At 46.0% G+C, this 12,930-nt stretch overlaps 1 protein-coding gene across 1 annotated transcript in view; it reads right to left on the reverse strand.

Moving 5' to 3' along the window:
• IRAK3 (interleukin 1 receptor associated kinase 3) overlaps positions 1-12,664 on the reverse strand; it is an 86,218-nt gene extending 73,554 nt beyond the window's left edge. Inside the window, exons 1-2 of the mRNA XM_063927540.1 lie at positions 12,496-12,664; positions 342-493 (exon numbers count right to left, since the gene is read on the reverse strand). Of these exons, the coding sequence (XP_063783610.1) occupies positions 342-493; positions 12,496-12,649 (306 nt within the window). The 5' untranslated portion in view covers positions 12,650-12,664. The remainder of the gene's footprint in view (positions 1-341; positions 494-12,495) is intronic.
• Positions 12,665-12,930: the final 266 nt, after the last annotated feature.

Raw genomic sequence — 12,930 nt, forward strand, 5'->3', positions numbered from 1 at the left:
ACAAGAGGTATAACATACCGTGTAGACATGGCAGCATCACTGGTTGGCAGAGTTGCTGTACTGCAGAGTTGGAATAACAGAACGAATAGGGATAATGCAGTGTACTGACTGTGGTGTGCTGCCTGTCATGTGGGGGGTGGGGCTACATAACAACACACAAAACAGGCCCTACAAATAGTTAGCCTCCCGGGAATCTTCCTGGTGATCCCTATCGCCAATCCGCCTCTGCCTGTCAGCCTTTTTGCTCATCGGTACCCCAGCGTTGATATTATGATAGGATCCCGTACACTGGCATATACTGATGCCCAATGGGGATGCTTTAATGCAATGTAGAAGTTTACCTGTTTAAGCAGCTTTACAACACACAATTGTTTCTTAATATCAGCTTTGAAAACTTCAAAAAAATGTCCTTCTCCAATAAAGAAATCTCTGTGGAAGTTCTTAGTTCCTTCTTCAATCTCTTTACAGCTGACACGTGGCTGGACATTTATCTCTATGAAAACATTACAATGTGAAAGATTATTATCTCACAGCGCATGATTTTACATTAGTGAGCTATTAAGTCAGTGATTGGTCATGAAATGCTGCCAAAACATTGACCCCTACAAGACGGATGTGACAAAAGATCTCAAACCTTGACTTCTGTATTTTATCAGAAAGTAAAGATAGTTGAGGGGAAAAAAAAAAGAGTAATTCACAAATTTATACCGTTCTATTATTCAGAGCACTTGGGACTTTTCCAGATATTTTTTTTCCTGTATTAAAGCATTAGCATTAACGGTCATCACTGTCTTTCTACACCCAGAGCTTTATATTCCACTCTTCATTACACTGATTAGCAGCAAGTTGATTTATTTTTTCTGCTTGTGTTTTTTTGTGAGCCATTCTGGATATTCAGTTTCCAGATTTCAAAACAAAACACTCTGCTTCAGTGCTGACACTGGATACTAATATGCATTTCTAGCACCCCACCAATAGATGTGTGCTTCCTCTTCTGCTGCCTGATATGGCACCTGAAGTTGTGCCTTTTTTATTCCTCACAAATGTAACAATAAACATTTGTATAGACATGTGCAGTATATTGTTAATGACAATCATTACTGCTTAGAAACAAAGAAACATAGAATTTGACAGCTGTTAAGAACCACTTGGCCCATCTAGTCTGCCCTAAACCATACTTGCTTACTCTCCCAGAAGTTAACTGGGACAATTTTTCCGGGTAGTCCAAGAGAAGGCAAATCTCCTGCATCCCACTCGCTTCCTAGTGAAGCTGGCAGGATGGGGAGAAAAATTGCGGCACCTGGGAGAGGGGGCGGGACTACGTGACACGAATAGTAGCACTTAACCCCTGAAATTTAAAGTGCACCGGCTCCTTTGGACCACATCTATACCCCATCGTACTAAGTGACCCCAGTATCCCTTATGAATGTTAGAGAAATATTATGCATTCGCCAAGTAGACATGCGTCCAAATCAGGCACTATCTCACAAGGATCACTGTGGTGCTTGAAAAAGTGGGCTAGGAGCAAAGCCGTAATTGTTTATATCTTTTATTTAATTTTTTTAGTTTAATTAAATATTTTAATAATGTACTAAATGACAGTAACACCTTTAGACAAAGGTAGAAAGACTAAAAAAAAAATCCATGGAAAAGCACATCCTTGGTTCTGGTGTTGTAAGAGGTCAGTGGAAGAAAAATATGAAAGCATAAGATATTTCTAGTACACACCATTATTATTTAAACCTATATGTTCGGCCAGTTTTGAGTCTTGTAATTCCCTTTGGAGAAGTGAGGTGAAGCAGGAGAGGCAGAGCTTGGACTATATAAAGTATATGAAAAATACACAGAATATACACTGCTCAAAAAAATAAAGGGAACACTTAAATAACACAATGTAACTCCAAGTCAATCACACTTCTGTGAAATCAAACTGTCCACTTAGGAAGCCACACTGATTGACAATCAGTTTCACATGCTGTTGTGCAAATGGAATAGACAACAGGTGGGAATTATAGGCAATTAGCAAGACACCCCAATAAATGAGTTGTTCTGCAGGTGGTAACCACAGACCACTTCTCAGCTCCTATGCTTTCTGGCTGATGTTTTGGTCACTTTTGAAAGCTGGCGGTGCTTTCACTCTAGTGGTAGCATGAGACGGAGTCTACAACCCACACAAGTGGCTCAGGTAGTGCAACTCATCCAGGATGGCACATCAATGCGAGCTGTGGCAAGAAGGTTTGCTGTGTCTGTCAGCGTAGTGTCCAGAGCATGGAGGCACTACCAGGAGACAGGCCAGTACTTCAGGAGACGTGGAGGAGGCCGTATGAGGGCAACAGCCAAGCAGCAGGACCGCTACCTCCGCCTTTGTGCAAGGAGGAACAGGAGGAGCACTGCCAGAGCCCTGCAAAATGACCTCCAGCAAGCCACAAATGTGCATGTCTACTCAAACGATCAGAAACAGACTCCATGAGGGTGGTATGAGGGCCCGACGTCCACAGGTGGGGGTTGTGCTTACAGCCCAACACCGTGCAGGACGTTTGGCATTTGCCAGAGAACACCAAGATTGGCAAATTCGCCACTGGCGCCCTGTGCTCTTCACAGATGAAAGCAGGTTCTCACTGAGCACATGTGACAGACGTGACAGAGTCTGGAGACGCCAAGGAGAATGTTCTGCTGCCTGCAACATCCTCCAGCATGACCGGTTTGGCAGTGGGTCAGTAATGGTGTGGGGTGGCATTTCTTTCGGGGCCGCACAGCCCTCCATGTGCTCGCCAGAGGTAGCCTGACTGCCATTAGGTACCGAGAGGAGATCCTCAGACCCCTTGTTAGACCATATGCTGGTGCGGTTGGCCCAGGGTTCCTCCTAATGCAAGACAATGCTAGACCTCATGTGCCTGGAGTGTGTCAGCAGTTCCTGCAAGATGAAGGCATTGATGCTATGGACTGGCCCGCCCGTTCCCCAGACCTGAATCCAATTGAGCACATCTGGGACATCATGTCTCGCTCCATCCACTAACGCCACGTTGCACCACAGATTGTCCAGGAGTTGGCGGATGCTTTTGTCCAGGTCTGGGAGGAGATCCCTCAGGAGACCAACCGCAACCTCATCAGGAGCATGCCCAGGCGTTGTAGGGAGGTCAGACAGGCACGTGGAGGCCACACACACTACTGAGCCTCATTTTGACTTGTTTCAAGGACATTACATCAAAGTTGGATCAGCCTGTAGTGTGTTTTTCCACTTTAATTTTGAGTGTGACTCCAAATCCAGACCTCCATGGGTTAATAAATTTGATTTCCATTGATAATTTTTGTGTGATTTTGTTGTCAGCACATTCAACTATGTAAAGAACAAAGTATTTAATAAGAATATTTCATTCATTCAGATCTAGGATGTGTTATTTTAGTGTTCCCTTTATTTTTTTGAGCAGTGTATTAGAAATATCTTCTTTGTGTTGTTCTAATAATTTTTATAGTCAAAACTTTGGAGTAAAAAGTCTATGACATGGCAGTGTCCATCTTTTCTGCACATCTATGATCAAAACTCTCCAAATTTCCAGCAGTATATACTGCTGCATTTTGTATAATGCCCACATGAATCCTTTGGCTCGTATATAGGTGGTCATTCCGAGTTGTTCGCTCGTTGCAGATTTTCGCTATACAGCAATCAGGCAAAAATCTGCATTTCTGCGCATGCGCATGGGCCGCAGTGCGCACGCGCAAAGTACTTTTACTCAAAACTATGCAATTTTACAAAGGTCCGAGCGACGCTTTTCAGTCGCACTGATCAGTGAGTGATTGACAGGAAGTGGGTGTTTCTGGGTGGTAACTTGGCGTTTTCCGTGAGTGTGCTAAAAAACGCAGGCGTGTCAGTTAAAAACGCAGGCGTGCCTGGGGAAACGGGGGAGCGTCTGGCCGAACGCAGGGCGTGTTTGTGACGTCAAACCAGGAACCAAACAGTCTGCAGTGATCGTAATCTAGGAGTAGGTCTAGAGCTACTCAGAAACTGCAGGGAAATATTTAATAGCAGAACTGCTAACCTTTCGTTCGCACTTCTGCTAAGCTAAGATACACTCCCAGAGGGCGGCGGCCTAGCGTGTGCATTGCTGCTAAAAGCAGCTAGCGAGCGATCAACTCGGAATGAGGGCCACTGTTTGTAAATCTGGCTATGGTACTAGCCAGTGCCTCCTGAGCCATTTACCCCACCGCACAAGCCTGCAAGAAGATTGAATGTCAAGTCTACTTTTTTCCGGTTAACCTTTGTATTCATGCAGGAAACCGTGACCACGTGTTTTGTTTTTTTGTTTTGTTTGTTTTTAGTCTATTTTCTACGGGTGATTCTTAAATTGTACTAGTAAAAAATGAAGATCACCATGCCTGACTAGTGCTCGTCTTTCTTTTTATTTCAGTGTAATTCATGTTTTTGTAGTTTGTATACACCGTGACGGTGTACCGAAAAATAGGAATTTGATACCTACCGGTAATTCCTTTCCTCATAGTCCGTAGTGGATACTGAGGATCTGTACTTTAATACCATGGAGGGGTAGGGGGGGGGGGGGTAGAGACCAGGTCAACTGGAGCCTGGCACTTTAAAACCTTTAGTGTGTGGACTGTGTATGTGTGAGCTGGCTCCTCCCCTCTATGCCCCTCCTACCAGACTCAGTCTAGGAAACTGTGCCAGAGGAGACGGACATAGAACGAGAGAAGAAAACAGGTACAACAGCGGTGAGGCATTAAGCCAGGGGTGTCAAACTCAAATTCATCGGGGGCCGCATCAGCAGTTTGGTCCCCATCAAAGGGCCGGTTGTATCTGTAGGTCTATCCAAAATTTACCGCTCCACCTGCCTTATATGTGCCCAGCCATCTGCCCCCTTTTAAAGTGCCCAGCCATGTGCCCCCTTTTATAGTGCCCAGCCATGTGCCCCCTTTTATAGTGCACAGGTCCCCATTTTACACATTGTGGCAGGCACAGGTCCCCATTTTACACATTGTGGCAGGCACAGGTCCCCATTTTACACATTGTGGCAGGCACAGGTCCCCATTTTACACATTGTGGCAGGCACAGGTCCCCATTTTACACATAGCGGCAGGTACAGGTCCCCATTTTACACATTGTGGCAGGCACAGGTCCCCATTTTACACATTGTGGCAGGCATAGGTCCCCATTTTACACATAGCGGCAGGTACAGGTCCCCATTTTACACATTGTGGCAGGCACAGGTCCCCATTTTACACATTGTGGCAGGCACAGGTCCCCATTTTACACATAGCGGCAGGTACAGGTCCCCATTTTACACATTGTGGCAGGCACAGGTCCCCATTTTACACATTGTGGCAGGCACAGGTCCCCATTTTACACATAGCGGCAGGTACAGGTCCCCATTTTACACATTGTGGCAGGCACAGGTCCCCATTTTACACATTGTGGCAGGCACAGGTCCCCATTTTACACATAGCGGCAGGTACAGGTCCCCATTTTACACATTGTGGCAGGCACAGGTCCCCATTTTACACATTGTGGCAGGCACAGGTCCCCATTTTACACATAGCGGCAGGTACAGGTCCCCATTTTACACATTGTGGCAGGCACAGGTCCCCATTTTACACATTGTGGCAGGCACAGGTCCCCATTTTACACATAGCGGCAGGTACAGGTCCCCATTTTACACATTGTGGCAGGCACAGGTCCCCATTTTACACATTGTGGCAGGCACAGGTCCCCATTTTACACATAGCGGCAGGTACAGGTCCCCATTTTACACATTGCGGCAGGTGGTGGAAGGAGGGAGAGAGAGAGAAAGAGAGGAAGGGAGAGGGGCTGACTTACATTTGAAGCGGTTCTCGCCGCTCTTCAGCCGCCTCTCCCTCCTCGTCTGCGCGGCTCCCTTCTCCCTCCTCCGACGGGGTTTCGTTGAATGACGCGTTTGCGCCGTGACGTCACGACGCAATCGCGTCATTCCGCGAAACCCCGCCCCCCCCGAGCTGGGCACTCGGGAGAAGGGGGTTTCATGGCGGCGGCACCGCGGGCCATCAGACGAGGTCTGGCGGGCCGGATTTGGCCCGCGGGCCTTGTCTTTGACACCCCTGCATTAAGCCAACACACAACCATAACCGAAAGGAGGGCTCTTTCCAAAACAGAGGATAGCAACACCAACCTAACCAGGATAGCAAAGCTAACCCAACAACAAAATGGAACCGCAACGGCGGGCCAACCAAACACTTACTCAGGTAAGCAGGAATCGAAGCACTGAGGCGGGCGCCCAGTATCCACTATGGACTATGAGAAAAAGAATTACCAGTAGGTATCAAATTCTTATTTTCTCTTACGTCCTAGTGGATACTGGGGATCTGTACTTTAGTACCATGGGGAAGTCCCAAAGCTCCCAAACGGGTGGAAGAGTGCTGAGACCCCTGTAACACCGCCTGACCAAACTGAAGGTCATCCTTGGCCAAGGTGTCGAACCAATAGAACTTAACGAAAGTGTTCGAACCAGACCAAGTAGCAGCTCGGCACAACTGTAAGGCCGAGACAACCCAGGAAGCCGCCCAGGAAGAGCCCCCAAATCTCGTCGAGTGGGCCTGAATAGATGTCTGCAAAGGCAGAGCTGCCGAAGAATAAGCTTGTTGAATGGTCAACCTGAGCCAACGACAAATTGTCTTCCAGGTGAGAAATTTCAACTCTACCCTAGGTAAGGGTTCAAACCAGTCCGATTGAAGAAAGGACAAAACCACATTCAGATCCCACGGTGGGAGGTACGAAGGGCGGTTGCATATGAAGAACTCCTTTAAGGCAACATGGCAAGTTGTTTCTGGAAGAAAATAGAGAGTGCAGAAATCTGGACTTTGATGGAACCTAAAGGTAGGCACATATCCACTCCCGCTTGTAGAAAAAGTAGAAAAAGTCCCATTCTAAATTCTACGGAAGAAACCTTTCTACTGTCACACCATGAAACATACTTTTTCAAGATACAATAATAATGTTTAGACGTAACCAACTTCCTGGCCTGGACCATGGTGGACCTTTTCTAGCTAGAATCTCCCTCTCAACTTCCAGGCTGTCAAACGTAGCCGCTGTAAGTCTGGATAGACGAACGGACCTTGTTGAAGATCCTTTTGAAGCGGCAGAGGCCAGGGATCCTCCAGAGCCATGGTTAAGATGTCTGAGTAACACGCCCGTCGAGGCCTATCTGGGGCAATTAGAATTGCTTGAATGCTTTCCCGTCTCAGTCTTTTTAGAACTCTTGGGATTAGCAGTACAGGAAAGAACAGGTACACAAACTGGTACGTCCTTGGTGTCGTCAGCGCGTCCACTGCTACAGCCTGCTGATCACTCGTTCTGGAACAGTACCGGCATAGCTTCTTGTTGAGACGAGAAGCCATCAGATCTATCTGCGGACGCCCCCCCCGGTGAATTAACTGTTGAAACACCTGGGGATGTAGGCCCCATACCCTTGGATGGAGGCCGTGTCTGCTGAGGAAGTCCGCTTCCCAGTTGTCCACTCCTGGAATGAATATGGCTGATATAGCCCTTGCGTTGGCCTCCGCCCAGACGAGTATTCTTGACACTTCTCACATCGTGGCTCTGCTTTTTGTTCTTCCTTGTCAATATATGTACGCCACCGCCGTGGCGTTGTCCGATTGAACCTGGACTGCCTGATCCTTCAGGAGATGAGAAGCTTGCAGAAGAGCAATGTAAATTGCCCTGAGTTCCAGGATGTTTATCGGTAGAGCAGATTCCTGAACTGACCATATCCCCTGGAACTGGGCCCCTTGGGTCACAGTTCCTCAACCTTGGAGGCTGGCATCCGTTGTCTGTAGAATCCACGAGTGGATATTGAAATTCCTGCCTTCTACCAGGTGAGGAACTTGTAACCACCATAACAGAGAAATCCAGGCTTTTGGAGATAAGGTCACTTCCTGGTGCATGTGAAGGTGAGACCCCGACCATTTGTCCAGCAGATCCAGCTGAAATGGCCGGGAATGAAATCTGCCATATTGGCTTGCCTCGTAAGCAGCAACCATCCTGCTCGCCAAGCGTATGCAAAGATGTATGGATACCTTGCGAGGACGGAGCACTGAGCGGACCATAGCCTGGATAGCCAGGGCCTTGTCCATCGGAAGAAACACCATTTGAGACACCATATCCAGTATCATTCCCAGGAACTGAAGACGTTGGGTCGGTTCCAGGTGAGATTTCTGGAAATTTAGTATCCACCCATGATCCATAAGCAGGCAAGTCGTCAGATCGATGCTGTGCAATTGACGCTCCCTGGACATAGCCTTTATCAGTAGATCATCTAAGGAGGGGACTATGTTGACTCCCATCATGTGCAGTTGCAGCATCATCTCCACCATGACCTTGGTGAAGACCCTCGGAGCTGTGGACAGGCCAAAGGGCAAAGCCTGAAACTGGAAATGCAAACAGTATTAAACTCTAGTGCAACAATAAATCACTGGATATAATTATTCTTACTAGAATAAAATAGATTTATTTCACAAATTCATAATAACTTTCAATAAAATATTCAAAAATGCTGTCCTTCCTTCCTTCCTTTAAAAACATCCTAATACCGGTATACAACCATTAGTGATGAGCGAGGTTCGGTTTTACTCGGTTTTACTCGGTTCTCAAAACGGCATCTTATTGGCTATCCAAAACACGTGACATCCGTGAGCCAATAAGATGCCGTTTTGAGAACCAAGTAAAACCGAGTAAAACCGAGTAAAACCGAATCCGCTCATCACTAACAACCATATAGACAATTAATGACATCACTCACAATTAGACATATCACAAAAAACACAGATTCTTTCAGTGAGTATTGGGATACACTTTTATAGGCGGTTTACTCCCAAACCACGTAGATGAATTATATTCCAACTTTTCAGAATTGTTTTTTGGATAAAATCATCTTATGTCATTCAGATCCCTCACTGGAGAAAATAGTTCAAAGTCCTTTGGTACTCACCACCAATGTATTTGAATTGTCCAGATAACAATTTACCTCAATTCTTCAAATAAATTGCCCTGTCCAGAGTTTGGGTCGGTAAAAAGGGAAAAGGTCTGCCGGCAGACTATTGCTCCTATCGACCATTGACGTAACCACAGAGCTCTGAGAGCCGAAACAGCCATAGCAGTAATGTGGCCATTTATCTTACACAATTCCTTAATAGCCTCGCTCATAAAATTTGAAACATCCTGTATGTGTTGCAGCAGAGTAATGACCTCATCTTCTAGCAGGGAGTCTAATCCATTAATAATATTATCGGACCACTTCATCATTGCCCTGGAAATCCACCCACAAACTATTGTGGGGTGCTGTGCTACGCCTTGCCTTGAGAGTGGTCTCAATTTTACGATCAGCAGGGTCTTTTACGGATATAGCGCCTGGCACCGGCAGTACCAATTTCTTAGACAGTCTGGACACAGACGTATCGACTGACAGGGTGTTTTCCCATACCTTCCTGTCCTCAGCTGGGAGGGGAAAGGTAGATAGAACCTCTGAGGAATTTTAAATTTCTTGTCAGGGTTTACCCATGCCTCCCTGGCCAGGGAGTTTAATTCCTTAGACACAGGAAAGGTGGCTGAGATCTTAGGTCTAACATTAAAATATAACTCCTCATCTGGTTCTGCCTCCTGATCTGGTATGTGAAGAACCTCTCTTACAGCATAAATGAGGTATATAATAATAAAAACAATTTATTATTGCTACCAGGTGTGAATCTAATGCTGTTCAACAGGTGTTAGATTCACACCTGGTAGCAATTGGGTGTGTAATTGTACTAAGTACTGATTGGTTGAGGAACCTCTTTTATACTGCACTGGTCTGAGTATCAGACATACCTTCTGAAGAAACCGACACGAGCTACGTCGGAGAAACGCGTCAAGGGGCTGTGATACGGAGTTACGGAGCCGCAATACTAACTCTCTATATCCAGGACATCTCTACCCAGCTGCATTTAAGACCTGTAGTGCCCATCCAGGTGCGTCTCACCGTTGTGATTTCCAGCTTGGTTTGCTGCCACTTTTGCATGTGCCGTCTGGTCCTTGTGCGATAGGACCCGGCACCAACATCAAACATCCACCGCCGCTGTAGCCATTTCGTCCTTGTGCAATAGGACACGGCATTAAGAACAGCATGTACGGTGAGAATTTACCCTATTAACGGCAGAGGGGTGTTATCATTACGTTGTCAAAAAAGTTTTAATCAACGTTTTGTTGGAGAATCATTGCGCACCACTGCATGAATACTGGTACCATCGAATGAGGCAATTTAATATACTACAGGCACTGCATATAATAACAGGGATTCAGCTGATCAACAATTGTCTTGGATACTAAGGAACTTTTTTCTCCTTTTTTTACTGGATCAACCATCATAGAAGTTAAAAAGGGATTACATCTATATATTTATCCCAAATTCATCATGAATATATGATATGATATGATCTAGTGTCTCCTTATATTGGCATATGGCTCTCTAGCTCCGTTGTATATGATTATACTAATTGAATTTTAATGCTGTTTATAATAATAAATTGTTTTTATTATTATGTATGTTTGCACTCTCTATTATAGTTATATATAGTTTATTTGTGTACTCAGGTATAACAGAATACCTTTTGAGAGCAGCATTTATTTATTAATTATTAATAGAGTGGTCTTATTTCTAAAGCGCCTGTATTGATTTTCCGTCTAGGATTATCTTTTAATTTTAGCATAAATGAGGGCCTCCACCGCAGGGGACAGAGAGCTGTCTTCATCCATATCATCATCATCCACATCAGGCTGATCAGAATCAGACTGGAACACCTGTGGCAGTGAGCGTTTATGTGAAACCAACAGAGGGGGCTGATAAGCCTTCCTGGTATCTGCTGCTTTTGCCATACAATCAATAGACTGTTTAACCAGCAGTCTCTCCTTTTTAGCTGCAGCTAATTCTGAATTTATATTCTGAATCATGCTTTTAAAAGTATCTAGCCAGTCATGTGCCTGTGAACTGTGTCCCTGTGGAGATAAGGAGCACTGTTCACACATGAGGAACCCCGCTGAAGAAGGGGTAGAGTTACAAGCAGCACATATAACCATCTCCACAGACATATGTACACGACTGCAATACAGCGCAGCTCACTGAAACACCTCCACACAGACCCTAAAGAGCCCCTGGAGTGACACTGAGGAAAACGTAGACCAGCACTTAAACACAGTAGTACAGTGTCTGAAATTATGGGTTATGACCTTAAATGTGCAGCGGAGCTACCGCTGGTGTGCTCCCCCCCTGCTATGACCCCCTGGAACCAGTACATAAGTCTGCCAACAGTGAGGATCTGTGGAGGAGCAGCGTGCATGCAGCCTTGATGATCCGCAGCAGCAGGAAATGGCGCCTTCCCGCCTCTGGTCCCGCTCTCCGGGAAGCCCCGCCCCTTGCAATGGTGCGCGGTCCCTTAGTATTTTATACTGACTGATGTGCATATAAAAAAACAGTACACCCAATGACAGGGAGCACTGCAAAGCATGTGCCCTGAGCCAGTGTAGTCCGCAGCGGGCACCGCAGCTCGATGCCCGTGACTGCCGTGTGACATGCCGCCAAACCGCACCGGGGACCCGCTAACCAAGACCCCAGTGTCAACACTCACCGCACCTGACGATCTTCGGCATCTGTTAGAGGGTGGCGGCTAGCTGCTGGCGTGGGCACACACAGTAATGGTGTGTGAAACAGCACCTCAGGAGCTCAATGTCCTGTCAGCTGGGATTACGAACCATTAACCCTCAGGAGGTTGGTTCGGCCCCCCCTCTAAGTCCCACGAAGCAGGTAGACTGGTTGCCAACCAGTACTACCTGAAAATAAAGAATTGAAATAAAAAATAAAGGAAACTCTCTGGAGCTCCAGAGAAATGCACCCGACTCCTTGGGCACATTTTTCTAAACTGAGTCTGGTAGGAGAGGCATAGAGGGGAGGAGCCAGCACACACATACACACTAAAGGTTTTAAAGTGCCAGGCTCCAGTGGACCCGATCTATACCACCACCCCCTCCCCCCCCCCATCCATGGTACTAAAGTACAGATCCCCAGTATCCACTAGGACGTAAGAGAAATGTAGATGGGCTGCAGGAAAAATTCTGGGGATTAAGAAACAATAATGATGGTAGAATTTATTACACTGTTAACTTCAGACCATAGGTTAGTCAATGTTAGGGCAACTACGTCACTAAGCAGGTGCGAAGGTGCCCATTTGAAAACATAGGCAACCACATTCTTATGTGGCTGGGGCAAAGCCATGTATCCTGGAACTGAAGACTATTAGGATTGCATCATCATTGCTATAAATCAGTAATAACGCTAATAACACTGAAGTTACCTGTACTTCTTAACTTTACACAGTGTTTGACAGGAACTGTAATCAATCCAGTTCCTTATTTGGATTATAATACATATATATTTTACTTTTGGGGTTATTCATTAAGCATTGTTTTATAATATTTTCAACTTACTTTACCTGTAAACAAATTCATGGCTCTCTGAAGTCCCATTTCTTGAAGAACTATTAGTAAGTCACCAACAGTCTTATTTTTGTGTGCCCAGCTCCAAAGCAGTTCCTTTGTTCTGCTTTTACCTTGAACGGCATACTTCTCAATTTTACGGAAGTCCATCCAGTCTGAAGAAAGACGCTCAGCTAGAAGTATAAATGTAGGTTTTAAACAAAAATAAGATTTTACTTACCGGTAAATCTATTTCTCGTAGTCCATAGAGGATGCTGGGACTCCGTTAGGACCATGGGGAATAGACGGGCTCCGCAGGAGATAGGGCACTTTAAGAAAGCTTTGGACTCTGGGTGTTAGGCGCCGGGGTCCGCTCGTCGGTGCGGCCCGGCGCCTAGCAACCAGGGACGCCGTGCGCGTACAGCCGCCGGCTCCCTGGCAACGCTAGACGC

This window comes from Pseudophryne corroboree, chromosome 6 (genome assembly GCF_028390025.1).
Source record: "Pseudophryne corroboree isolate aPseCor3 chromosome 6, aPseCor3.hap2, whole genome shotgun sequence".
NCBI classification, from domain to species: domain Eukaryota; kingdom Metazoa; phylum Chordata; class Amphibia; order Anura; family Myobatrachidae; genus Pseudophryne; species Pseudophryne corroboree.